Genomic DNA, 27,776 nt, shown 5'->3' on the forward strand with positions numbered 1-27,776 from the left:
ATAGGACAACAGGTCTGAACCAAAAGCAATTGCACACAGAGGAGATTTTCTTCTCCAGGGACTGAACATCACTCAGAAGCAGCTTTAATCTCCCTGAACAGAGGGCTTCTTACAGGCAGGGCTGGCAGGAACCAGAGCCTACTGCCCCAGCCTGACTACACACCAAACTCACATACAAGCTCAACTGCCCCCTTCTTCAGCCCTGTAAACCTCAGCTGTTCACTGAAGGCAGTGGACAAAGGTTTCCAGGCTGGGCTCTCTCCACTGCATGACCTGGGCATACTCCCAGAAACAAGGAAAAGCAGGTACAACCTGAGAAAGCTCCTTTGTAGGAGCCTTTGAGGGGCTCTGGCTTACTCTGGTGGGGGAAATACACAGGAGTACACCTTGACTGCGCAGCTTGCAACTGCCTTCATCATACCGGGGTAAGCCCTGCCTGCCTCCCTCACATGTGGCTGCTGCCCCAGTTCGCCAGCGTCAAGACCTGGGCTCCAACACTGCAGCCAGCCAAACCTTGACATGCTTGAGACAGGGAAAAGACACACAACCAGCAAGGGAGATGACAGGGCCTGAGGTCCAAAAACATTTATTGAAATGAAAAGAATAGAAAGTTCACAAGAAACCAAAGGCAGACATGCAGGAGGAAGGATGAAGCTTCGTCAGGTTTCTTAAAGGGTCGCTGTATTTCCAATCTTCTGAACAGCCTCTTTGTTCCATTCCATAGGATGCTACTTTGGGAAGGTATGAAGATTTTTTTCTCTCCACTGGAGTGGCATAAAAATAAATCTGTCAACTCATATTATATAGATACATATGGGCTGTGTTTATTTTATGTGGGAAAATATCACTCAGTACTTAAAATTAAGTATCATTATACTTATTTTATCTTACTGAAAACTTTTTTTTTTTTAATACAGTAAATCTGAAATCTCCTTAGGTTAGGCAGCTCCACTATTTATCTTCAACCTTTTTAGGCACAGATGCTTATATGCCAGCCAGTTCCTGCTATTTGAGAATGAGACCTGCTGCCTGTTTAGGTACCTCAGGACCCATCACCCAGAAGAAAGAACTGCTTATCAGTCAAACTGGGCATATCACATAGAGCACAGCAAAACCCAGGGTGTTCGCTAGAGGAGCTCTAATCTGGATCCTATCAAATGGGAACATCTGGGACACAGAGAAACCTGGGGTGGGGAAGGACCAGTGCAACACAAAAACCCAAGTCAGGATTCACTTTCTTTATAAAACAGGCATTATCTGTACAATGTGGCCACAACTACAAGCGCCTCACTGAGATGGCAGGAAATTTAGATGTGAAAACCTTTCTTGTCTTTTTTTTTTTTGGACACAGAAGTCTTGCATCTGTGTTGGATCATGCGTATAATTGCAAAGCTTTGGTAGAGCTGGAGGACATTAGCCATCAGAAACCCATCTGTCCTTCGGGGCAAGGGCTGCCTTGCACAGACACTGTCAGGGAGTACCAAACCATGGGAGCCAAGTGACAGCCATGGAAGCAGCCTGGGTTTCCAAAAGCCTGAAAGATGCATTTTTTTAAATGCATTCAGTTAACAGCAGAACTGCAAAGACTGGTGCAATGGAGAGCTCATTCCCTGGCTTCATGGCAAAGTGTGGGATTTGCCACACAAACATCACACCTTCAATACAGCAGCGTGGCTGGCAATAGAGAGCAATCCTTTTTTTCTTTCCAGAGCAACAGATAGTCTCCAAATGCCATTTAAAAGACATAAAAGGCCCAAACATTTCAAAGCGGACTCTCAGTAAGATGCGCAGGCAGGATGGGCAGATGGTCACCCCACCAGGGAAACAAAAGCAAGGAGGTTGGGTGGGTAGGATGAGAGATGGCAAGTGGCAAATGTGCTCTGAGATCCTCCAGTTGACCAAGAGCCACACGACTCTTGAATACCATGAGATAAAGATGAGGCTGCATGCACTGCCTGACCTGCATCGCAGCCCAGCCTGTTTCTGTGCCCTGGGGAAATCTGTCCTGTAGCCCTGCTGCCGGCTACAGGGACACTTCCGTGGGACCAGCACATGGAGCCTTGGCAGGGGCATGATAATGGAAAGTTGATAAAAATTTAATTAAAAAGCACAAAAAAACTACAGCTGAGCCAAAGCAACCAACATCGAGAGCAATGGCAGGACATGTGTGGCAGGGGGAAGGTTGCAACTTGAAGGCAGCTCCTTCCCCAGGGAATAGTCCTGCTTCGTCCATTCCACTTCTCTCCTAGAGACAGAAGTCACCACTGGAGGCATGTGGGTGATCTGGCAGCGTTTCTGCCCGAGGGTGCGGCTGGCGGGAGGGAGGTAGGCTCCCCCCCAGCATCGGGCAGTCTCTGGAGAGTCCCACGGGAGAGCTGGGCAAAACACAGCTGCTTTCAGCCTAGGAGAAGAGAGACGAGAGAGTGTTGAGGCATTTTGCAGTGTTTTACTAGTACTGATCAGGCTGAGGCCCAGAAGAGGCTGGCAGGAGGGGGAGGAGGTCTGTTCCAGCCCTACCACCTCCAGTGGTACAGCAGCTTAGCAGTAAACCCATACATGCACCCACATCTTCCCCCAGGTCCTTTCTTGCAGATGTCAACCTGTCACTTCATTGACAAGAGGCTGAAAGCCCATAGAAGGTAAGTGCCTCCAACCCCCTCAGCTGGCCCTAATTTTCACCTACTGACTTGCTAATTGAGAATGCCTGACCAGGTGTCACAGCCCTGCAGCTCAATCATGTGCAGTAAATCACAAGGACCTGGACTGTATGTGAAGCAAGCACCTGGGTCTTGCACCCTTGCTGCACTTCTGGCAAGCCAAAAGCACGCCAGCTGCGTGAGGTGCCACCAAGCGCTAGAGATGTAGGACTAGTGAAGAACAGCCCTGACACAAGCTCCCAAACCCCTAGGCAGGACCAGAGTCAAGCTCTTCAACAAAGCTAGAAGGTGCCTGGTGTATCCAGTTAGAGGAGATGGAGAATGGCAGGACCTGAGGTGCAGGGCATGGCCTTCAGGAAGAAGCAGAAGATGCTTTGACAGCATCTGATAGCTCCTGAGGTTAACATAGAGATCCCTATGAGACAGAAGGGCACTCTTCCAGTAGCAGATGATGTCTGGCACCAGGGATCAAGCTGCCCTAGGGACAGTAATTGCCAGGGCAGGGCTAGGTAAGTAGAGAGGAGGGACAGACCCACCCTAGACATCTCACCCTGCCTGGTAGTGCTGTGGACTGGGGAGGCATCACTGCAGAGACAGGCTCCTCCAGGACCTAGCCCATGCTACCAGCCCCAATACAGAAAGATGATGGCCCTTATAGACATGCATGACATCTGCATCAGAGAGAGGGGAAAGGACCAGGCAGCTTTCACTCCCTATGCCCTCCCCTAGCAGCCCTGGTTTGGGCTGTTGTCCCCAGTCCCAGGGGAGACACTTGTGAGGACAGCCCCGAAGGGCACCATGACACTCCAATACACTGCCGCAGGCCTTGCCTTGTGATGCTGGAGGGCTAGCAGCAGCTGGATGGGCTCTCAATAGCAGTTGTGCACAGGCCAGGTGACACTTCCATAAAGGAAAGACCTTATGATACAGAAGATGATCTCACACATGCTTTGTACCACCTGTCAAAATTTACCAGTGCATGGCTGGAATTACTCCCTGTACAGAAATGGCAGTTAAACAAACCATATGGAAATCAAATGCAGAGACAGCAACCTTCTAAAGGGAAGAACCCACACTCTGGTCTTTTGGTCTTCAACTCTTGGTGCAAAGAAAAGCTCCTGAAGTCTTTCTTTCTGGTTATGCACCAGCTAGAGCAAGGCAATTTCTCTCTACTGACCAGACAGTGCATGCCTCCCTGTACTGAGACCCCCAGGAAATACCAGCAGAGAAAGTAGTGGGCATGAGAGTGGAGAAAGGCCCTTACCCTGTGCCTGCTCTCCTGGCTCAGTTTGGAGGAGTATGTCCTGTTCACGGGAGTCTCCAGCGGGCTGCTGATGCTCCCAAAGTGCCCTGCAGCTGAGCTTGGAAAAGGGGGCTGGGGCACAGAAGGAAAAGGGCTCAGCTGCTTCTCGGGAATAAGTTGGTATGAGGAGGAGGGGAAAAAAGTGGAGTATGGAGCCATCTCTTCCTGTGATCTCCCATTGCTGGCAGCTTCCATACTGCTTAAGCCATTCAAGTTAAAGTGTACCATCGGTGTGCCAGGCCCTGGACCCAAGCAGCCCTCGTGCTGGGAGATCAAGTCCTGGCTGATTCCATAAAAAACAGGCTGAGCTGGGGACCCCAGGAGTGGGGAAACATAGTCCTGCCATGGGCTGGTGCTGCTGCTGGGAAGGTGTGGAGCAGAGTCAGGGCTGTGGCCACACAACCCATTCATCAGCAAGTGACGCTGTTTTGGCTGCCTGGGTGGCCCCATGTGTTCCTGGCACTGGCCGGGCAGGAAGAAGGACTGGTGAGCATCCTCTTGGGCAGGGTGCATGGCTGGGAAGTCACCCTCCAGCTGCTGATCCCGGGGTGGATCCTGAGGGCAGGGGACTTCTGCAGGTGAGCCAGGTGCCTTGTCCCACAGGGTGCCCCGTGCTGGCTGGAGGAAGCAGAGAAGACCCTCCTCCCCAGCTGGCCTCCACTGCAAGCCATCGGACAGCTCTTCTTCCTCATCCAGCTCCAGCAGCAGCGGAGGCGGCTGCCCCAGCACGGCATGGAGGGGCTGTTCCCACAGCGGAACACGGGGCTGGCCCGGGGCAACGCTGGCCTGCACCACAGGCTGGGGCAGGTACTGCGAGTCCTCATTCTCCACGTGGTCCTGGTAAGTAGCAGTGTCTCCACCTGGGCTCAGGGATGTGCCTGGCAGGGGACAGACCTGTTGTCCTCCCTCGTGCTTGTTCACCAGAGTGGTGTGGATGTAGGAGAGAATCTCATTGCTGGTGAAGCAGTCGTTCAAGGATGGGGTGTGGTCAGAGTCCATATTGACCATCACCATTTTCTCATCCAGGAGCAGGAGCTCCAGGTCCTCAGCGTTCAACCCCAGGCCCTCCAGTGCACTGAAGAGCTCATTGTTGGAACAGTTCTCATCGCTCTTAATTGAGAGCGAATCCAGGGTGGCCAAGAGAGGGTCCTCCTGCTGCAAATCCACCAGCTCACCTTTGAGGATGTTCCTCCTTGAAGAAACTGGAGCAGCACCCATACTCCAGGCATCTCTTCCTGCATCCAGAAAGGACACATTCTCGAGATGGTCCATGAAACTGCTGCTGAAGGAGCGGTTAGGTGTGGGAGCCGGATGGGATGTGTACACCGCCTTGTCCTGTTGCATCACAGCGCCCAGCAGAGAACTGGGGTCAATGCCATTCTTCTGGGAGCACCCTCCATGGCTGTGGGAGGTCTTCTTGGACTTGATGGTTTTCCCTTTACTCTGGAAAGGGTCAGGGAAGCCCGGGAGAGGGTAAGCGCTTTGGTATAAGAGCGCCTCTCCTGTAGCAAAGGTAAAGGGAAGATGCATGGACCGTTTCCGAAGGTGCTCTCCTCCTTCTTCATCTCTGCAGGGCAAGAAGAAGAGACTGTCTCTTGCATGTGCACAAACACACCCCACTAAGTGCTTCTGCAATGGGTAACTGTGATGTCTACAAGCCAAAGCCCCTTTGCTATGACCAGCATGAGGATTGTACCAAGCAGAACCACACAGTTTTATATATTTACATATACGTTTACATACAAATACACATATTTTTATATGTACGTACACATAAAAACATACCTTTAGCCTAACCAAGATGATACTTAAAATGCAAAGGGTAACAGAGCTCTGCCTGACAGCAGTCACACCTTTGCCTTGCTCATCCATGCTGCAGCCACCCTTTAGGACAAGGATGTTGGGCTGTGCCATACAGCAGCCACATTAGATGTCTTTGCTGTTCCTGCACCCCTGTGTCCCTACAGCTGTCACCAGTCACCAGGGTAAGTCTGGAGCAGTGCCCAGGAAAGTGGGGCAGGGATGTGAGGTACAGGGCACTGCTCAGTGCTCTCCCATACTTGCAGGGTGGCCTTGCAGAGGGGGATGTGGCTGAACAGCATCACAGCACAGTATCTGATGGCTGCTCCTTTAAAAGGCACAAGAAGCAATGAAGAATCGAACATCCTGCCCTGCTCAGGAAGTCCCAGAGCCCACACCAATGGAAAAAGCCAGCCTGTCCCCACCCTAGCCTGTGCTGACCCAGATGGCACTTACATGAGGGGTCTCTGCGTGACAATGATGTACTCAGGCTTTCCGTTCTTGTAGACGAGCCGTGCATTGGCCTGCACCCATTTCCAGCGATTCTCCTTTGTCAGCAGGCGGAAGACTGTCAGGCCACTCTCCCCTGTCTTCATCACTGCCAGAAGGAAGCATGTGTGCCGAGGGCTATCAGCATGTCACCAGAGGCAGGGCTGCCTCCAGCGACACTGCCATTTCCAGCTGGGATAAGCAGGTAGTCACAGCAGTGGCATGGCTGGCACACGCAGGGGACACCATCCCAGATAAACACCCCTCACTACACCCCACCCCAAGCTCCATACAGCAGCAAGAACATCACAGTAAAGCATGAAGCAAAGCACTGAGCCCAGCAGCTCTTTCCCCATAGGATGCTTAGAGGTGGGCATAAGTGATCAGGGAAGGGACTCTTACTCCTGACGTGGTTCTCGGCACAGTACAGCATGTCAGCAGCATGGATGAACTGGTAGCCAGTGCCACACATCCGCAGCTCTGCCTCAGTGTAGCCCAAAACGATCTTCCCCCTGTGGAAGGCCGAGAACACACCCCACTCAGAGGCAGAGCCAGGGTGGGACATCACCCAGGCAGGGTATGGCATGGCACACTGGAAGCCCACAGCATCACCCCTCAGATCAGCTCTGCTGCTTACTTGGCATCGCATGCCAAGGGGGTGAAGTCCAGCTTGTGCTTTGTCCTGAAGATCATGTTCTTGGTTCGGATCTGCAGGATGGACGGTGGCTGCAAGGGTGTGGAGATAGCAAAGAGAGCGAGCTGGGGTGGCAGTGCAGATCCGTCTTCAGACCTTTTGTTCTGTCCATGAAGGAATTTCAGCCTGCCTTGAAGGTTTAAAGCCTGGAAAGAGAAGTAAAGTTTGGTGTCACACAGAAAATTGGATGGAGAGAGAAGAGCTGCATGGAAAGCAAGCCATCTCTCTGTAGCATTGATGCAAATAATCCCTCATGACTTGTCCCTTGTGACTTCATGCTCCTCACTAAAATAAGAGAGAGGATCAAAGGGATGCTACACTGAGTTCCATGCAGCAGCAGCCCACTGCTTTCTCCCCCTGCAGCTGCTCACTGCTGGCCCAGGGCTCAGGCACATGGTGGCTGCAGGACCAAGCACATGCTGCAGCTGCATCAGAGCATCACACAATACATGAGCTGCTTTGCATTTTAACTGAGCTGTATCACAGCCCCATCAGGGATCATAACATTGCTTCTAAACAAGGGACAGTTAGGACTCTTTGTATCAAGTTTCCAGACTAAAGTGGGATGAGAGAGAGAAGCACAGTCATTACACCTGTGGTTATGAAGGTAAGAACCCCATTAACTTGCAGCAGAGAGAAAGAGGGATGAACATCACCTACTTGGTCTTAAGACATGCCTTTAGCACAAAAACCTAGCAAAACATGTGAAGGAAAAGCACTTTTGTTCAACATTCAGCATCTGTGAGAGGAGAGGAACAAAACCTACACAGAGAGGTTGTAGTTACAGACCAAACCTATGAAAAACAGCAGAAATATCTCCATATTGAGACAGGCAGTTGCTGCACGTGGCAGAAATGAGTGCTGGGTCTTTCAAGGCCAACTTTTATGCTTCAGTAGTGGCACGAACCCCTCGGGGTGAGCCTGCACCTCTCTTGTTGTGGAGGTCACTGCGTGGGTCTGTACTCACCAGGAAGCCGGAGGAATTATCCAGGAGGCAGCGAAAACGGCACACGAAGCTCCTTTCCAGAAAGGAGGAGTTTTCTGGGGGCAGCTGATTAGGCTTGTAGGCAACAGCAGAAGAGCAGAGACCCTTCCCTGCTGTGGGAAAGAGGGACAGAGAGGAGCAAGCAAGGATCTCCCCTCAGCGAGGGTTGGAGGTTCCTAGAAAGGGCTGGAGGTCCCCAGCATGGGGCACTGCAGCAGTTTGCAGAGCACAGCAACAGAAACTCGGGGAAAGCCACAATGTTTGGATGAAGCCATGGCTTGAGCCACCGGGACACAAGCCCCATACAAGTGGTGTCAGGGACTTGGGCTCCCTAGTGTACGCGGGGAGCTACACATCTTGTGCCAACCAGGCTGCCTGGCTTCTAGACTGTGTTTACCTTCTGAAGAAGCCTCACCCTCGGGAACGTGGGGTGGGTTGAGGGCCCAGTGGAGGTTGCGTCTGAATTCCTGCTGGTCTTCGGTGTGGATCAGCTCAAAGACACTCTGGTGCATGACATCTGTCTAGAGGAAGAAAACAATGCATGAGCTCTGCAGCCTGTCCCCAGGTACTGGTTTTCACATCCCACCTGGAAACAGCCTGTCACAGCCCTGATTTGCCATATCTTACCCAATTTCCCTGGTGCTCAACTAGGTCCCTGGATGAATGGAGCTGGAAACCTTCCACCACAGTCGATGCCCATGGGAACATACAGCACATACGGCTTTAAGGACCCTTTACTCATGTTGGTCCAGACCTCCCCCCATCCTAAAGAGCCACTAGCATCAGCAATACGTCTCCCCTTTGACATGCTCGCCCCTGTAACATGGTGTCCTTTGAAATCTGAGTGCTGATCTATGGGATGAGATTAAAACATTGGTTTGAGAACAAAACAGCAGCAAAGCCACTCCATCCCTACCACTGTTCCCGAGGGAACAAGACACCTGCTCCTGGACTTGCTCCCTCTGCCTAGGAGGACAGTCCTCATCTACCCGAGATGTTGGGGAAAGCCAGCAGTGTGGGAGCAACACCAAACCACAGTAACTAAAGGATTGTAGGTTAAGTCCCACTTCCCTGTAAATCTGACATAGTACCTTCCAGCACTGGAGCCTTATGGGATTTAACACCCAGAGGAGTGGCTGCCCAAAGGCAAACTGGGCAGAGAACCACAGACATGTTACCATGGCATTGCACAACGGGGCCATGAACCTCATAGACTGTCAGTGTGGCTGGTGGAAACCATCTGTGGACTAGTGAAGTTGCTTTGATGCCTCCCAGCGACAGGGTCCAAATTCACAAGACCAAGGAAAAGCCCCATGCAGCCCCACCGAGACCCTGTGATCCCCGCAGAGCTTCATTCTGGCAGGGAACTTGGGGGCTCTTCTCCACCATCAAGGAAAAACCCACCCTGCAAACCCATCACAGAGTCAAAGGTGTCCCACCGACCTGGTGAAATCCCAGATAGTCCTGAATTGTATGTGAGGAGTAAAATATCAGTCCTTCTGATGTCACCACCAGCACGAAGCCATTGAGTGCCTAGGGTAGAGAGAAAATCAACAGGTACATGTCATGCTCACATCACCCTTTTCTAGCAGGGCAGCGAGTTCCATTCTGCTTGGACACCAGTCACCCAAGTCCTGGCACGTCTAGCAGCTAGCAGGCAGCTGAGCCACTGCCCCACCAAGAGAAAGGTGCAGGCAGGAGATAAAGCATGGGAAGACCTGGAAGGAAAGGAAGCCCTCTCCAATGGCATCTTGCTGTTGTAACACTGGGTACTGCCCTGGATCTCACCAAATCCTCTGATGCACTGTTCAAGCAGCTCCTTGGTTTTATACCCTTCCTGCAGGATGGGGACAGCACCAGAGACCTCCATCCTTGCAACTGCCTCTACCTTGCTGTGGTGCCAGAGCACATGCACCTAAACCACAGGTTTTTGCAGACCTGATGAGCCTGCTTTACGTAGCAGAGGTCAAAGCCTGCAGCTCATTCTCAGATTTTCCTCCATTCTGCCTTGCTTGAGTAAACAGCAACTGAAGACTGGCTGGAGAAAAACAGGGATCAACGCCAGCAGAGATGTGCTCACCAAGAAAACAGATGGTACCTTCTGCTGATTTTCTCTGAGGTCATGTAGCTCTTCTGTACAGCTGCCCAAGCATATCCTAATCCAGAGTGATGGAAAACTTTGCATCCATCCCAGGAGAATTTGCTCAGACTCAGATTTGGACATTTATACTTATCCTATTTGAAGAGCAAATAAAAATCTTGGAACTGATTGCAGAATGGAACTGGACACCATCAGGACCTGGTTCATTCTGCTATTCTGGTATAAACAAGCCTTTCTGACAATCTTGAATCAAAACAGTATTTTATGTCAGCTGCATTTAATGTTGACCCACATCTACCTGGGCAGCTCTGCTCACGTAGTTCCCACTCTCCTGACAGCACAGGAGAGTCTTGGCAGCTGTGCGTGGCTTAGGACAGTGTGAGGCTGAAAAAGCTGGGGGATGTTCAGTGGACAGCAAACCCACCACAGATCACTGCATCCTGCAGCATTGGCTGGGCATTCCCTGCTGCTGCTTGGCCCATGGGGATGGGGATACTCCTGCTGGTTTGAGAGAAACCTGCCCAGCTCCTGGCCTTGTTTGCATCCCTCCTGTCCTCCCCTGGTACCAGAGGAGAGGCCTGGAGAAGGACCATGGTGCACCTGCCTGGGTTGTCCATGGGCAAGGAACAAGGCCTAGGAAGGTGGTGTCTCCACTGCCCGCTCCCTCCTCCTGCATCACTCACCCTGTGGTTGAGGTAGCCAACCCAGCTTTGCAAAGAGCCTTAACTAGTGAAAATGGAAAAGATGAAAGCTGAAGCATAAGAGTTTGTTTTTTGAAACCATAGCAAAACCCATCTGATTTCTAAAAAGCTATTTTCTTCCAAAGCAGGAGGGATGACAGGCTGAGTCTGGTCCCTGGACTTGGGGGAAAGCCACAGAATCACCGGTTGACCTCAAAGTACCTTTTCCTTTTGACAAATGTATGGTTCACCCCAAACTCACACCCAGCAACAACCTGCTGCAATGCATTCAGCCAACCTGCACAGCACCATCCTTCCAGATGTTCATGGTGGGAAGGGATGTCTGCAGCCACCTGTGCCTGGGATTGCACACTAGCGACAAGATGCTCCCAGCCATGCTCCTCTTCCTCTGGAGCTCTTTCTCCGAGTGGGGTACAGATTTACACAATGCTAACAGCCTGTCCTGGAGCATGTGCTCATTTGTGCATGCCCTCTGCCCAGACAGGCTGAATACTGTGCTCTGTTTTCACAAAATAAATACTTAAGCATCTTTGCCCATGAAAGGTTGAAGCACTAAGCCCTCCCCACAGAAAAGAGCAAATGCAGCCATCAATCTGAAGTTTCCAATGCATTTTTAATGTTACACAACTTACATATTTTACAGTTCACTGGCCCTTCCATCCTCTCCTTGAGCTCCAGGACTGCAAAGTCAACATCCAAGGGAGCACTGCATTTCCCAGCAGGAATGGGCTGAGCTGCTCAGAGCCTCTGTCTTCCTCAAGAGGGGCTCACTTCTCCCAGCTTAATAAATTTGCGAAGTAATTTGTGTGTTTTCTCTGAGCCAGCAACCCCAGGGCTGGCAGGACAGGACATAGGAGAAGGGACCAGGGTGCTGGCTGACAGTGTCCTTTGCACCTGGACATCCATGAAGATTAGAAGGTGCCAAGGAGCTTCCCTAACAGTTTGGGAGTGCAGCTGATGTCCAGGAGCCCTGGCTTTTCATCTCTGCTCTCTGGCACCAGGCAGGAGCTGATACACAGAAGAACATTGCTAACATAGACCCTGGAAGGATCCAGGGGAGCACCCCTAAGTGCTCCAGGCAGGCACTGCACCAACCTTTGCCAACCATGGGGAGCAAACCTCTGGCACAGAGCCCAGTGCTTTGAAGACCTTATCATTACCTTGCTAGGGCTGGAAGCAGGCCCACAGGAATGTCCTCCTGACCCCAAGTGATAGGCATCTCTCTGTGACTCAGTTTCTCCAGCTCTGAAAAGATCCCAGTAGACTTGCAGTAAACACCCTCAAGCCCATGGTGCCGCCTAAGAGCAAGGGCCATGAAAACCCAAGAAAATTACCAACTTAGCTCCCCAGAAGCTGAACAGCTTTCACTGCTGTGACAGCACCACCTGGCCACCCCTCCCTAAGGGCAACAGGTCCCCATGTGGAAAGCCCTTCCACCTCGAAGCAGGAGCCCTCTAGAAGGCAGGGGTCCTCCCTCAGTGTTGACCCCAGAAGCCCTATGGCTGTCTGAAGCCAAACCCACCCTGTACCACTAACCTGGCTGCAGGCAGGGAAGCCACAGTAGACAGCCCTGGCCTGCTTCCCCCACTTAGTAATGTATAGACATCAGGATTAATTAGGGTCTAGTGTGTAGTCTCGGCCAAGTCCAGCTATTGTTGCTGCCAACTCCTGTTTGATTGTCCAGGTCAGTGTTTCTCCCCCCTCTCCTTCCCTTTATTCTGGGCACAAATGCTCTCTCTATTTACTGGGGTTGATCTCAGTGTGTGGGAATCTGCTGCAGAGGTTAATTAGTGCTGCCAAATGCACTTTAACCCTTTGAGCAGTTTCAGAGGCATTGCTCTGCCATGGCAGGAGCAGGCAACATCTTGCAGCACTCTGTCCTTCCCTAACTGCACTGACCAGCAGGCAGGTTTAATACCCTGCAGCCAGCAATGCGTACCTGCATTGCTGTGCACCTGGGCAGAGGCATTCCACCCAGTTCTCAGCCTTCCTAAGGCCTTAATCCCTTTAGAGCTATTTTCATGCTTACCACCAGTTTAAGATACCTTCCTCTGCTGAGGCTCTGCTGGAGAGAGCCTTAGTGGAAAAGGACAGACCAAAAAAGTAAGGCTGGAAAATTAGAGGGGAAGGGAAGAATCAGGGTGAACCAAGAGATGAGGCAAAGAAAGTCTGAATGTCAAAGGTGACAGTCAGGGTGAAAGTAATTTTATAAACATGTAGGAGCATTTCCTTGGGGGACGGATGCAGGTCCTGAGCCCCTGCCAAATTCAGTATCATGCAGACAGACCCCTGGGAGACTCAAACCTAAACCCAGAGCTTTTAACAGACAGCTTGGTATCTCTAAAATGATGGCATCAAACTCCGGGTGGAGTTGATGAGCAGGACATCAATCCCCAGCAATCTCTGCTGAGCATGGTTTTGTTATATCCACAGCAGAAAACCCTCAGGTTTTGATTATTAACCAAGCTGGCTTTAGCATTTCCCTCACTAGACACTGGGATCCTGGCTCCCCAGCTCTCAATTAGTTACACTTACTGCTGAGTGAGCTTTTGGATAGGAGTTGGGGCTGACCAGCATGCTCACCCCACTTTGGACAACAGCCAGGCAGGGGACAGTGCGGCAGCCTGTGCCTGGGTGCCAGGCGGGGAGGGAAGACCTACGTCCTCACAGGACCTCACACTGCTGGAGCCTGACCTCTTCCTATTCACTCTACACAGTTTGTAGACACAAGGTCGTCTCCTGGCATCTCTGAATAAACCAAGGAATCCACAGGCTCAGCCCAACCATGCTCCAGCATCACCAGCATTGCCTCCAGCATCACCAAAGGAGACGACTATATGCCTCTTGCAGAGCTCCCAGAATACAACCATGTGCCCTGTGTTTATGGGCAGAGCATATGGCCCATCAGCACCTGTGTACTCAAGTGTTGTGCATCACTGCCTGAAAATCAGGGAAGACTTCCATGACATTCTCTTCCCTGTTTTCACTGGTGTTTGGACAACATCCCCAAGTTGGGACCAGTGTGCCCATGTTGAAAACCACACTCAAAACGTCTTGCTTTGCTTGGCTCCTCTGTTACATCCATGGCCCATTTACAACGGCAGAGAACCAGTAAAGCTGAATCTTCATGCTCAGAAATTCAGCACCACTTCCACCAAGGTGGAGAGTTTCTTACTTACGGACAATTTACAGATAGCAATTTTCTCCAGGAAGGATGGGAAAAGGAGGGGAGAAGCAACACAGTTTGTGCCCCAGAGACCTGAACAGGTCTTAAACCTCTACTTAGTCAGAAGCAATGTGAACTACACCACATGAAATCACTGCTTCACCAAAACATCCTGCAATCAATAATAGGTCTGCTCTTTGGGTAAAATTCAAAGAAGCTAGAAAGGGGACAAGAGGAATATCCCTTGAAGGCATCTGCCAGGGGGAGGTGGCCAGTGAAGAGCACTAACCTGTAGGAGCAGCTCGCCCTCCGGTACTGCTGCTGAGCCCAGAGCTGGTCTGTTGCCACTGTCTCCATCCCTCTCCACTTCTTTGGCACCGTGATTCTTTAGAGCAACTGCAGGAAGCAAAGGGAAGGGACTTCAGTGCTGCAGTAACACGCGCAAGCCACCATCATGGATGTCCAAAGTGTGGACCTGGCTGCAAAGCTGGACAATGCTGTGCCAGGGGAAGCTGTGATATAGTCAGCCCTTTCCTTCACCCCTCAAAAGAGCTGATTTTAACAGAACATTTCCCCACCCCCAATACTCTCAACTTTCACACACAGCCCTTCCCTTTTTTTTTTCCCTCTCCCCATGACTTTAACAACCTACAAATATAGAGCAGTTAAAACCAGGAGTCATTAAAGCAGATAGGCATCAGCACAATGTCTCTGAGATCCTCTGTTTACCAGCAGTTGCCTGTAACCAGTAGTACAAAAGGATGTGCTTAGTGAGCTCACCAGCTGGAAATATCTCTTATCATTTAGCAGTAGCAACCATAGAGGTCCCCAGTCCTGATCTGGACCCAGAGTCAATGCCTTACACCACTCCTTGCAAACACTAAGAGCCAGCCCTTGGTGCCACACTGTGTCTACCCCACTGGCTCAGGGTATGGCAGCAGCTCTGCTCTTGCTGGGGGAGTCACCACACCGAGCATTTCTTTGCAGTGCTGAACTAGAACGGATCTGCTCATGCATGCTCTGACTCTGCAAAGGACAGCGGACCAACAGCAGTAAAAGTCTGCCCTACACAAAACGCATTGCAGCAAACCCCATGCTTCCAGGGTAAAGAATAAGCCACTTTGAAGGGTCCAATCCCGATAGCCCTGTCAATGATGTCTCACTACAGTTCAGCAACATAGGGGGTTTGTTCAATCAAATTAAGGCAAGCCACAGCTCACAGTGGGAGAAAAACAACATGGGAAAACATACACATGGATATACACACAGACACCCGAGATCACAGGCATCCTAATAGTGATCGATGCACAATAAATATGGATGAGGAAATCTGTCACTCAGTTTAACTAAAAGGTGTATCTGTGAATTTTGTACTTTACTCCCCAAGAGAAAAAATCCTGGGGATATTTTAGGGTGGATATTTAAAGACTAAGATGACAGCAAGCCTGTGTATGGCAGGCCTGCTCAGGAAACAGTGGAGATTGCACTAAAGCTTCTTGTGAGCATCATGAGACAGAGGACAGCATTTGGCTGCTGCTCCCATCAGCACCTGTGAGGAAAGATGTGAGGCACCAGTAGCAGCTACCACTGCATCCTGCCTGGTGCACACCCTCGCTCCTGCTCAAAGCAAGCAAAAGCACTTTTGAACTTGCATTTCCCAGTTCCTGTGCTACACGTGCCAAGGAGCTGCCATGCTCAGATGTGACAAGAGCATCAAGTGGACCCTGGAAATAATTTAACATCCCATAAAGCTGTCAGCAGGAGCAAAGCCATGAGCCAAGACAGCAGCAAGTCAGAAGGCACAACACACTAGCCTTCTGTAATACTCGGCTCACCTTGTGCGTTGCCACAGTAGCTGCTGAAACTCAGCTCCTCCATCCGCGTGGAGCAGATCCTGAAGGACCTCGGTGCCTGCATGTAGAAGCTTGCAGGGGAGCAGCTTCTCAGCCACTGCAAAAGGCAGATGCTCCAGACGCATCTCTGAGCCTTCCAGGACCACGAGGTCTGAAGCTGAACCCAGCAGCACCCGTGTTCACAGAGCAGCCATGAGCAGAGGGACTGGTTCAGTCTCCAAAGTGGTCTTCCCATCTATCAGCATTTCTCTGCTGGGAAGCCAAGCATGTAGCAAAGGCAGGCTGTCCAATCTTCCACTGCCAGGGCTCACCATCCACCCCAAAGTCCTCTGCGTCCTCAGTAGGCATTTGCCAAGCAGTGGCTCGCAGGTGGGTTGGAACAAGGAAGGATGCTGTGGTCTACAGAGCCTCACTGGTATGCACATGACATGAGGCTCTGGGGCCAAAACGTTCTTCCACCAGACACAGGACTACCCCAAAGACTGACTGCTCCATAACCAAATGTAAAGCACATTGCTTTTAATTAAAAGAAACAAAACTGATATGGCAGCAAAATCTCTGCTTCTGGGAGGTCCTGGAAACTCCCCTCAGGTTCAGCCTGCACAGATTATTTCAGGAGCTATTTGAACTGAGGGGTTGACAGCCTGGGATTAAGGTTACAGCACATCTTTGAACAACAGCAGGTCGATCCTGAGCATGCTGAGGCGGACATGCACACACTGCCATGTCCTGACTGCCCCCTGACCCTGAACTCCATCCCACTGTGAGCACTGCTGCCCGGGGACTGCGGGGCACAAAGTCCTGGGCACAGGCAGGCCATCAGGCAGAGCAGCCTGCAAGCACAGTGTCTGCAACACCAAGGCAGGTCCTGTGGCATGGATGGAGCAGGCTTCCAGCAGCGACTTTCCAGCAACTTGCTTTTCTGATCCCTGGGAGCAAAATGTAGGAGCTATGAATTATTAAAAGTCTTCAGTCCTCCTCTGCTAGCTTCCAGACTGCTGCGCCAGAGGTGAAAGATAAAAATAAACCTGGGTAATAGAAGAGCAGCCAAAGTGTGCTGCCCTCTACTCAGAGGTCTGATTTGATATTTCCCTGCAAAAAGAAAATTTGATCACGACCACTGCCTAAAAATAGATTTTGCTATCAGCATCTGGGCTGCTCCTAGGATGTGGGGCCAGAGGAAACACAAGTTAAAATCAGAGGATGGCCCCGTGGGGGTTTTCCCGTGACCTTTGCCAAACAGCATGTTTTCCATCCAAGCCACCCAAGGAACTCCAAAGATGACCTGCTCTTAGCTGCAGACATCTCAGGCTGGCCTCCCGCCTGGTGTCCCTCGGCTTTGTCTCTCCATAAATAGCCCCGCGCAGCCCCTCGGGTCAGCAATTCAGCAGAACTGTCACAGCGCATCAGCCTGACAGAGCGGAGACGAGGCAGAGAGCGCTGCAGCATCCTCCCCTCCTGCCCAGCTACCCTGGGGAAGGGTAAGGCAGGAACAGGGTGAGCTCAGCACCGGGGGAAAGGTGGCCTTCCCAACACAGCACTTGCCTTCATCTTGGGCAGGGAGACAAGGTGCAGCCTTCACCCTCGCTGTGTTAACTGGGGACAGGCATTTGCAGGGAAGAAAAAGAAATATTAAAAAAAAGGAGAGAACTGGCTTTTCCTGGGCTCCCTCACTCCAGCCACTAGCAATACCTTTATTGCTGGCAGCTGTGGAAGAAGGAAGGTGAGAAGAGAGAAGTTGGTCACCTGAAAGCAGCAAGGCTTGCACGTTATTCCTGCTATTTCTTCAAAGAAAACTAAAAAATAGTTTCTGCCAGGACCCACAGGCTATTTTGCCATAAAAAAGGCTTTTAGCTGAGAAGAAAATCTCTCCCTGCCTGGACCCATCTCTGAGGAATGAGTTCCCTGCTGGCATCTGCCTCCCCACAGGAGGAGGATGCTTGCTGCACGGTGGTGGTCCTTGTGCACATGTATCCGCATTGCTGGCCAGGTCCCCGCTGCCCCCTGGGGAGCAGAGGGCCAGGGGGCCAACGGGGGTGGGTTTCCTCCCTCCATCTCCAGGACACCAGTGCCCAGCCTGGGAAGCTGTTTCACGTGACGCTGAAGGGACACCTCGCCGCCTACCAGGTTTGCCAGTGAACTCCTGAACCTGCCAGAGCTTTGCAGACCTGAGAAATCTCTATACAGCCAAGTGGGTATTAACATTTTTGAGAGGATATCCCCCAGCCCCCTTCCCTCCACATGGCAAAACCTCCAAGTGGGAGCAAAGTTTTGCATTTGCCACTGATTGTAAAGGAGGAAAACAAGACAACTAGGCCCCACACCCACTCCAGATGTTGATGCAGGAGAAACAGCAGAAGGAAACCCAACAGTTTCGTGGCTCTTCAAGAGCAGCAAGAGGTTGTGTTTCCCCACCACTGCTGGGGATTTAAAGGAGGTGAGGAAATGCTGAATCCAGCTGCAAGTGATGGCAGGGACATGTGTGGCAATTATTAGTCTGAGCAGGTCTTGGGTGGGGAGAGAGGAGTTTTGGTAATGGTGCTCCCTGAAAGCATTCTGCCATAGGGCTCAGTGCCCCAGTGTGTATCAGTCACTCCCTAGGGGAAGGAGAGATTGGTTGAATTATTTATGAATCAAATTGCCTTCTATCCACCTATCTCTTTCTGCCATTTGTGTCAGGTCCTTGAAAAGCAGGTCTTCTACTCACAGGGAAGTAAAAATCTTACCAGAAGGTATCTCCAGGTCTTCCTTTCCCACCCACCTCTCCAGCTCTGAGATATTTATGGGCAGAGGATCCTGCAGCTCTGCTGCTTGGTACATAAACCCTCACATTAAATAACCCTTCAAAATTGTTTTCCTGCACTTTATTGCAAAGAAGCGGCAAAATATTGGAAACTAAGAAAAAATCCTCTTCGGATTCCTTTTGAATAAACTGAGGTTGTTTCATTTTTAATCTAAATTTTTAATATAGAAGTGTCATTTGAACAGAAAAATGGTATCTTCCCAGTCAGGATGATACTTTCCTTTTAAAATAAGTAAGTAAAGGGGTTCCCCTACTGTAAGAAAAAAACTTTGCTGATGAGCTCACACAGATCCCAGGTAGGAGGAAGGTGACACCTGCCACAACCTGCCAGCAGCATGGGAGCAGGCAAGTTCCCTTCCCTGCCAAAGCAGCCTCAGGTTGCCCGTATCAGACATCACATATCTCCCTCTTCCCTTGGCTTGGCAGGGTCTTCCCCCAGTAACAAGGACTTCCACTGCCCAGGGCACTGCTGGGGAGATCCTCCCAGACCTGCCACATCCACCTACAAGAGCAAGCATGTCCACCCAAGAGAGCCAAGGAAGAGCTCAGCTTTCTCCCTCTATCATAACACACAAATTCTGCAACGCTCCAGTAAAACCAGCACAAGACCTTTCATTTCCACTGGTAGGAACCCATCAGGTGACACAGCCATGGCTCAGCAGGAGCATGCAATGCAGAGAACAATGGCATGATGCTAAGGGAGCAAAATTTGGCCCAAATGTCTTCTTAATGGTCACGCTCAAACTGGTGGAAAGCTAAATTGCTGTTGTGAAGGCAGGTGAAGCTCCTCTCTGGTTTCTCTGATGGCATCTATGCTGTCAGCATGCCAAATCTGATCATTGCTCTGTCATTTAATCCACATGTTTTACAGCAAGTTTACACACCTCCAACTATTTTGAGAAGCAAAGAACAGGAACATGCACTTAGTAAAGTATATCCTATTCTGTTTTGGTTTTTTTCCTTGTGGAACATGAAATGAGCCCTTCCTAGACAATGCAAAATTACTCACTTCCACGTACAAAGTGGACTCAGTGGATGTAGCCGGCAGCTCCTCTGTTTGAAATGCATGAGAAGGAAAGAGCATCACAGAAACAGTGAGAGAAGCAGAACAAGATTTGCTGAAACTAAGTAGCAGATCTGTCTCCTCCCCAGCTTGCCGAACCATCAGTTCATTTCTCAGCGCTGAGCTGTACAGAACCCATTTTCTAGCAATTGGCAAATACTTCTTGAGTTTCCCATTGCTTACTCATAACGGATACTACAGTTTTACTTACCATTTCATAATACCTGCCACAGCTCCCTGTTGACACAAATTTCATTAAATAGATCAATTATTTATTCCTTGCCTGAACAGCGTGGATACACTACCTTCTATGAACATGTGTGGTGAATAATGGATGTCCTGTTAAAAGATCTAATTGAACTTTTGAAAGCAAGAAGGCCTTGACTACACTTAGCTTTCCGTTGTGTCACTGAACGCACTTGAGTCTCAAAGGGAGAAGCACGTGCTGAGGTTTAAACAGGGACAAAGCTGACAAGGACCTGCCACTTTCCCTTCTTGTAGCATCAATAGCAGTTTGAACTCTCCTGTTCCCACCACTCGTCCCCAAAGAGCTTTAGGTATGCATTATCCCAACCTGAAAACTTAACCTGGAGTTTCTTGCCAGCTCTGCTCCCATGCTCGCGTTTGAAGAAGACTTGAGAGACCCTGGTTGCTTGTAAGCAGCAGAGCAGGCAGCCACCGAGAGCCTAGTGAAAACCCCCAGGACATCCAACAGCTTCCTACTAGCTACTCTGACAAGAGCCAGGGAGAAATATTTGGCAAGGAAAGCACAGAGCAGGAAAATTGCCTACCTAAGGGAAGTCACAAGACTTTCCCAGTTTAAATTGCTCCTCAAGGCCAGCTTATTACCTAGGCAATTAAGAGAGCAGGGTGATCACAGTGCTAGGCTTTATTTTCTTAAACCACCCCTTAGGCTTTATTGCTACAGCTATTTGCAGTAAACGGCTGAGCAGCTCATAGGGTGGGAGAGCTGATGCAGTGAGGACACGAGAAATGTTAGCCATCTCTAAACAATTGCACATCAATAAATGCACATCCCATCCTCCCTCACTCACCCCTAAGCAGATGTTTGGGGGGCACAGTTATGCATTCTATTACAACTTTGTAATTTAAAGCACTTTCACAGTCTGACCCGATGGCCAGGAAGCAGCTTACACACCTTTTTGGCCATCACAGCTCTCGTAATAAACTGTCCAGATTTGTACCACAGTTTAAAGGGTTAGGCTCAGCCTTGAGGCTGCACATCAATCCTACAGGTGCCACCTAAGATTTTAAGAGAACTCCAGGAAAAACCCCAAACACTCAACATCCACAGGACTGCTGTTTTTTTTAAATATGTGGGAGAGGCAAACTGCTTCATTTTGGATACGTGACACTAACCTTCTGTATAAAACATACCATGCATAGCTCAGTACCACATATAGCCCACAAAGAAGGCTACATCTACCCTCTGATCCATGGTGACAGACCATGCAGCTGATAATCCATCCTGAGCCAAAAATTTCTAACACGGCATTACACTGGTATTTTTTTCTCCTCTGCTCCCAGCCAGCAATGCTTCTGAGCTGCCCAGAGCAGCTCAGCCCCGTGCCTTGGCTGCTGGCAAGCCCAGCTCTCCAGGTAGGATGCTGCTCACAGGCAGAGGTGCATCTGCATCCCCAAGGAGCCCCATTTTGAAGCAGAGTTAGCCCATTACTGGCTTATAGCAAGTCTTGGCAGCGGGGTTCAAACACGCACCACTCAGCACCACAGACTGAGCTTTTCTTACCCATCTTCCTATGGTTTATAAACCCCAGACTTGATTCAGAGCCTCATGTGAGCCTCAAAGTCTGCCAACTGACTTCTCACCGAGTGTTTCAGTGGATGAAGCAACACATGTTAACTGACAGCCACACAACAAGGCACCTTTGAGGCATCTTCCTCTTTGCTAACAAATCACCACGCAGGGTGAGACCCAGCGGCAAACCTTCCCCTGGAGCAGCTGCCTTTTTTCTCTCCCTGCTTCTAGATGGTGAGGGAGACAGAGAAACAGGGATCCCCTTATAAGCCAGCAGCATTTGCCTGGGCCCTAGCATCAAGGGGAGGAACAGGGAGGGATTAGAGGGGAACAGCCTGCCAGGCACCGCCAGGCTAAGCTGGTGGTGATCGTCTGCTACGACGTGCCGCGCAGACCCTAGCACGGTGGCACCAGCTGCTCAACAGCAGGACACGGGGTAGGAGAGAGGGAGGATGGCAGGAGCAAGGCTGCTTGGGGGCTTGGCTTTGCTGCACCATCCCGAGGACAGTCCTCAGCATCAGCAGAGAGAGAGGAGTGGGCTCCTGGGCTTAGGGGAGATGCAGACCACTATGCCTGACTCCTCAGCTCTGGGGAGTGGCAGTCCTGTAGCACGCTCCCACTCTACCAAGCCACACATGCTGAAAGAGCCTCCTGAAAAGCAGGGAAGAAGGTTAAGACGGTGAATGAGAATTAAAAATATTTGTCTCACCAAGAGGGGATAAAAAAAATAAGACATCTGGAGGGACTGTTGTAGAGGAAAAGAGACCTGGATAAGAAAGGAGAAGGTAGAAGCCCTTAAGTCAACTTGCACTGATGTTTGGATAAGACCCTCAATTTGGAAGCCAGTTCAGCTCCTTTCAGTCCTCCTGGTCCAAACTAATGGTGCTGGGTTTGGGTTTCTGATGCTTTACTCAGCAGGATGGGATGTGGGATGGGCAGGGCTGGGCTTCTCTCTGGAGACCACCTCCTGGCAGGACATCTCTCCCAATGTCCTTCCGTGGCCCTGCTCCCCCACCTAAATTCACCTCAGTCATGGTAAGCAGTGTTCCTGTGGACAGAAGGTATTTGTATACACTTTCGAGCCTCAAAACCAGGCAAATGGGTAAAAGAAAGGCACCTGGGCATCTTGCAGAGGACAGCAATGCTGCTTCTTCACAAGAGAAATCTCTTCCACCACTGACCAAACCTGGCATGCTGGGGTGTGCTTGCTGGGAGCACAGCTGGCTCCCCACCATCCCTGTCGGCCCTGTGCTGTGTCACAGGAAAATCTGCTGTCCTGGGGTGGGCACTCTGCAATCCCAGGCACTTCTCTGCTTTATGTCCTAGGGGCCAGAGGGTCCTTCAGATGGCCAAAATCAGAGAGAACCTCTGTTTGACTTAAAGACACCTGTACACATGATTTGCAGCCCAACACTTATCTAAACAGTCTTGTATCATTATCGGTGCACAAGGCAAAAGCAGTGCTCCTTCCAGGAGGAGACCATGGCCAGGAGCTGTCAGGACCCAGAAACCTCCTTCCCCAGAGACGCTGAAAGCATGCGGCAAACTCCTGGCCCTAAACTGCTTCCCGCTTTGTTAAAAATGAAAAACTTGCCAGATGAAAAAAGGAACAGAATTAATAGACAAACACACACATGGATGCTCTTGTCCCTTGGACTTCCAAAGACCTGCAGAAGACCATCACCTGGCACCAGGGGTTTCACAGCACAAACACCCAACCCAGTACTTGGCATGTCAGCCTGAGGAAGTGTTTGTTTAGATAAATGACCCTGCTTAACAAAGACAATGTCTGAATATCTCTAAACCACTCCAAAGATTAAACAACAAAGCACTGAGCAGCCTTAAATCCTCTGATTTCTAAAACCTAACTGCAGGCCTTTAGTCATGCCCCCAGACAGGCAGAAAGGGAGCAGGGACAGTTTCACTTGAGGCCATGTAAAACATAAAAAACCTCACGCATGAAGGAAAAATGTACTTTTAACAATCAAAGACCTTATGTCAGTACCTCCCCAAACTGTGGTTCAAAACTCCACTGTTCAGACAAAAGCACACGCAGACACTTGCATGCCGTATCTTGGCCATCTTTGACAGCCAAACAGCAGGTTTCTTCCACTGTGCACCTCAGTCAAACCACCCCGACCTGTGCAGGTCAGCCTTTGTAATGTACATGCAAATACATCTTTAATGATAGCTGTGAAGCCTGCTCTGCCGTTTGAAGAATTTATCACGTGGCCAGAAGGTGATAGGGAACCCAAAACAAAACGAGAGAAGCTCCCAAAGATTTTACCAGTGACCAAGATCTAGAACCCACCTACTTTTTAATCACTTAAGGCTGTACAAATTTCCCCATACACCAGCTGCACGTAAATCAAAATGCCACAATAAAATTTAAAAATAATTAATTTTCAAATACCCAGGAGGAGACACACAACGAATTATTTAAGACGGGGGCTGGAGAAACGGCAGCTGGCATAAACCTGCTGGGTGAATTGATGTCAGTAATCATCGTCACCACCCGAGACCTGCTCCAGGAGGACATGCTGCAAAGATGTTTCTCCTCACAAGGCATGGAAGTGCAGCCCAGTTTATGCCCTTGCTTCAGCTTGGTCTTCTTTCAGGGAATGCTGAATCAGGGACACACACGAGCTAGGGAGATGGCAACTCCTCCTTCCTCCCAGCCAGTATGTGGGTTTGCACTCTCTGTTTCTGAGCTGACTTCTGACACAAAAAGACCCCAAACCATTTGTGTTTTCTGATCCAATCTCACTCAGGACTTATCAGCATTCAGCAACTAAAACAGCCTCCTCAGGATCCCTTTTGACATACCCAAGGATGCCGAGCAGGAGTCAGAGCACACAAGCTCAGCCGGCTCAGCAGCGGGCAGGCGGGCAGGCAGACCCCAGCTGCCCTTCCTAACCCTATTCCCTGACAGGCCAAGCAAAAAAAATCCCTAAACATGTGGATGACCAGAAAGAAAAAAAAACCAAAAAGTAAAGAGGCAAGGAAGGAATAGAGTATTTTGAACTTTGAATTTTGAAGGGATAAGCAGAGCATTTTTTCAGCCTTCCAAAGATGAACTTTATCTCAGCTTTAGCACAGCTTGTCAGAGAGCAACATCACTCTAGCATTCACACTGAAAGGGACTAATATAACTTAAAATAATTTTATTTTTTAGAGGCCTTGCCCAGATATCCTTTTAAACTTTTTTTTTTTTTTTTTTTAAAAAAAAGCTGCAGAAGAGACTCAAAGAGGTCTGAAATCACTATTTGCACCTAAAAGGATGAGGCTTTCCCCCTTCCCTTCCACACCTGAATTACTGTGACCTATCTTAAACCAGATAGAGGCAGGTACCATCCCATAACTTCAGACATACTGATGTGCTCAGTTGTTGGGAAGTTGGCACCACAAAATCAAACCAGATAGAATGATACGAGAAAAAAAAAAAAAAGAGAGAGAACCTCAGAACAGCATTTCCCAGTTTCTCACCATGCAAACCCCAAGTAACCCATGGTGCTGGAGATGCAGGAACGTCAAACCCCAGGATGCAGAGTCCTAGCAGGATATTCGTGGAGCAGTGGGACCGTGTCCACGGGGGTCATCCCGTGCTCACCTTTCCCTGGCTGAGCTGGCGCACAATCCCAGCACAATCACCCTCAACAGGGCAACAAGCCCCAAAGCAGCTTCTGGTGGGATGCTTTGCAACAAGCCCAGCCATTTCAAACCCGCCATTTTAAGGAATTGCTACCACCCCTCTGTTTTATAAATTCTTTAAGCTGCAAACTTTAAATTATTAGTGTTTCAGGGGAAGAGCGAGGCTTGTACTGCACCACAGACTACCCCTTTGTGCAAGGATAAGCATGCCCCCCCAGGGTGGGAGCCTTCAGAATATACCAGGACCACGCTGGTCCTCCTGCTTCAGAGCAGTGTCACAGATGATGGGTTTCGGGCAACACGTTCAGCATTGCAAAGGCTCATGCAGCAAATCTCCTTTCCAGGGCAAAACCAGTGTGGAAAACACAGCCGATACAGCCAAATAAATTGATCTGATACCTCAAGGTAAATAATTCCTCTCTGAGGCCATTCAGCTTTCATTTCACTCGCTTACCAATCCTACAAGCAGGGTTGAAAAGAGAATGGAAAAGGAAGAAAAAGAGGGCATCCAATACATTCAATTTGGACTTGAAAAGAAAAATTACGGTGTTTCTGAGGTTTTATGCAGCATTCTCAAGCCACTGCTAGTTCACCAGGAGCTGCCTAAATACCCTCCTGTGGGCTTCTATTAATTACAACAATTCTAGCCCAGTGGAATGCAGACATGCCTTTAACACAGTCTTATTTTAAAGGGTTCTCAAATAAACTGTAATCACATCACAGGTGATTATTATTCACCGTCATCACACTGAGTATTTTACCTGTCTATTATAATAGGAGAGGAAAAAAATGCAAGTCACTTGCATCATGAAACTTTCCAGCGGGGCTGCACAATCCACCACTACCCTCAGAGCTCTGCCTGCCAAAGCCTCAGCCCGGGAATCGCGCTGAAACCCTTCAGCCTAAATCTCAATCTTCTACTTCAGCAGAACCCACAAACAAAATCATCTGTCCCAATCCCTATAATTCCAAACAAGTGGGAGAGCTCTGCTTTCGCCCAGGCGCGATGCATCCTGAAGCCTCCTCGCAGCTTGGCATCGCAAAGCGAGAAAATCCAGTGTTAGGAAAAAAAAAAAAAAAGAGCACTTCTAAGGGGGGAAAAAAAGAAAGAAAAAAGGGGTGCTCCCGCCGGTGGTGCCCCTTACCGCTGAAGAAGCTCTTGGCGCGGAGGTAGCCGGCGCTGAGGCGCAGGACCGACAGCTTGTCCAGCCCGGCCACCACCTCCTCGGGGAAGGGCAGCAGCCCGGCCAGGCGCTCCAGCTCCCGGTTCAGCCGCTCCCGGTGCCGCTTGGAGGGGTTGGAGGTCCCGCCTTCGGCCGGCCCCGGCCGCACCCTGTCGGGTAGAGCCACGTTACCGGGCGCCGGTCGGGCCCCCCCTCCCTCCTCTCCTTCATCCCCAGGACCCTTCTCCTCGCCCCCCCACTCACGCCCGGGGCACCGGCTTCCTCCGCTTGCGCCCCGCGTACATGGCCGGGCCGGGGGCAGAGCTCAGCGCATCCCGGGGCAGGAGCCGCCGGTGAGCCCCGGCCACCGCCGCCCCGTCCGCAGCCTCCCCGGGGGGGATGGAGCGGGAGCCGCCCCGCCTCCCCCCCGCCTCCGCCCGGGGAGAGGAGGGGCTGGGGGGGGCGCAGGGATGGGGTTGAGGTCTGGAGAGGGATCGGGAGGTGAGGAGGAGCTGGGGGGGGGGGGGGGGGGGGGGTGATGGATGGGCTCTCTGTGTGGCAGCATGTGTGCCAGTGTGAGAGCGTGTCTGTGAGAGCTGAGTATCACTGAATCATCTCGGTTGGAAAAGCCCTTGAAGCTCCTCCAGTCCCACCCTGAACCTCACACTGACCGTTCCCAACTCCACCAGATCCCTCAGCGCTGGGTCAACCCGACTCTTCAACCCCTCCAGGGATGGGGACTCCCCCCCTGCCCTGGGCAGCCCATTCCAACCCCCAACAACCCCTTCTGGGAAGAAATGCTTCCTAAGAGCCAGTCTGACCCTGCCCTGGCGCAGCTTGAGGCCATTCCCTCTTGTTCCTTGGCTCAAGAGACTCATCCCCCCCTCTCTGCACCCTCCTTTCAGGGAGCTGTAGAGGGCGATGAGGTCTTCCCTCAGCCTCCTCTTCTCCATACGGAACCACCCCAGAGTATGTGTGTCTGTGTACAAATGTGTGTGGCGGTGACACCCAAAGAGCTGTGCACACGTGTCAGCATCAAGTGGAACCATGTGTGTGAACCCCACCATCCTGCAGGGCAGTCAAGGGGCAGAACCAGGCAACACTGTCACCCCCCTGCTGCTGTGCATGGCCACAGTGGCTGGGGGACAGTGAGAACAAGTGTGTCACATGCAGGCTGGGCTGGGCACACACAGCTGCACACTCACCTGGTGGCATGGGGTACATGTGTGCGCCAGCCATGGTCACCCCAGCTCTCTCCTTCCAAAATGCTCCACTGAGTCACATGCAGCAACAGGGCCAGGCACCAAGCAAGGTCAGAGCCCAAAGGCACCGGGCAGCAACCTCTGTTTTCATTGCCTGCAGCATCAGAGGGTGAACACATGGCTGCACACCTCCTCAAAATTACACTGTGAGAGGCAAAGCACAGCCCTTCCCCATCTTTGATCCCAGCCCCATGCCTCCCCCCATGCAGGAAGAGGGGGTGAGCCAGGACTGTCCTCCTTCAGCTAAAGCCCAGAGAAATCAGACTCGGGGCTGAGCCGAAAGGAAGCTTTTTCAAATACTTGCTCAG

General features: G+C 50.7%; 1 protein-coding gene across 2 annotated transcripts; it reads right to left on the reverse strand.

The window, feature by feature from the left end:
• Nucleotides 1-568: 568 nt before the first annotated feature.
• Nucleotides 569-26,653, reverse strand: LOC141962295 (aryl hydrocarbon receptor-like). 2 transcript variants are annotated; one of them, XM_074910252.1, is made up of 11 exons: nucleotides 26,471-26,653; nucleotides 26,189-26,376; nucleotides 14,186-14,292; nucleotides 9,372-9,461; nucleotides 8,326-8,449; nucleotides 7,911-8,038; nucleotides 6,887-7,089; nucleotides 6,652-6,761; nucleotides 6,217-6,358; nucleotides 3,922-5,527; nucleotides 569-2,401 (listed from the first exon to the last, which is right to left on the reverse strand). In XM_074910252.1, the coding sequence occupies exons 1-11, from the start codon at nucleotides 26,509-26,511 to the stop codon at nucleotides 2,246-2,248; spliced, it is 2,895 nt and encodes a 964-aa protein (XP_074766353.1). In that variant the 5' UTR covers nucleotides 26,512-26,653; the 3' UTR covers nucleotides 569-2,245. The 2 variants fall into 2 exon arrangements, with proteins under 2 accessions (XP_074766353.1, XP_074766352.1); XM_074910251.1 differs by having other exon boundaries at nucleotides 7,911-8,041; nucleotides 26,471-26,652.
• Between the last annotated feature and the right edge of the window lie 1,123 nt (nucleotides 26,654-27,776).

The sequence above is a fragment of the Athene noctua genome, chromosome 7, assembly GCF_965140245.1.
Source record: "Athene noctua chromosome 7, bAthNoc1.hap1.1, whole genome shotgun sequence".
In the NCBI taxonomy this organism is placed as follows: domain Eukaryota; kingdom Metazoa; phylum Chordata; class Aves; order Strigiformes; family Strigidae; genus Athene; species Athene noctua.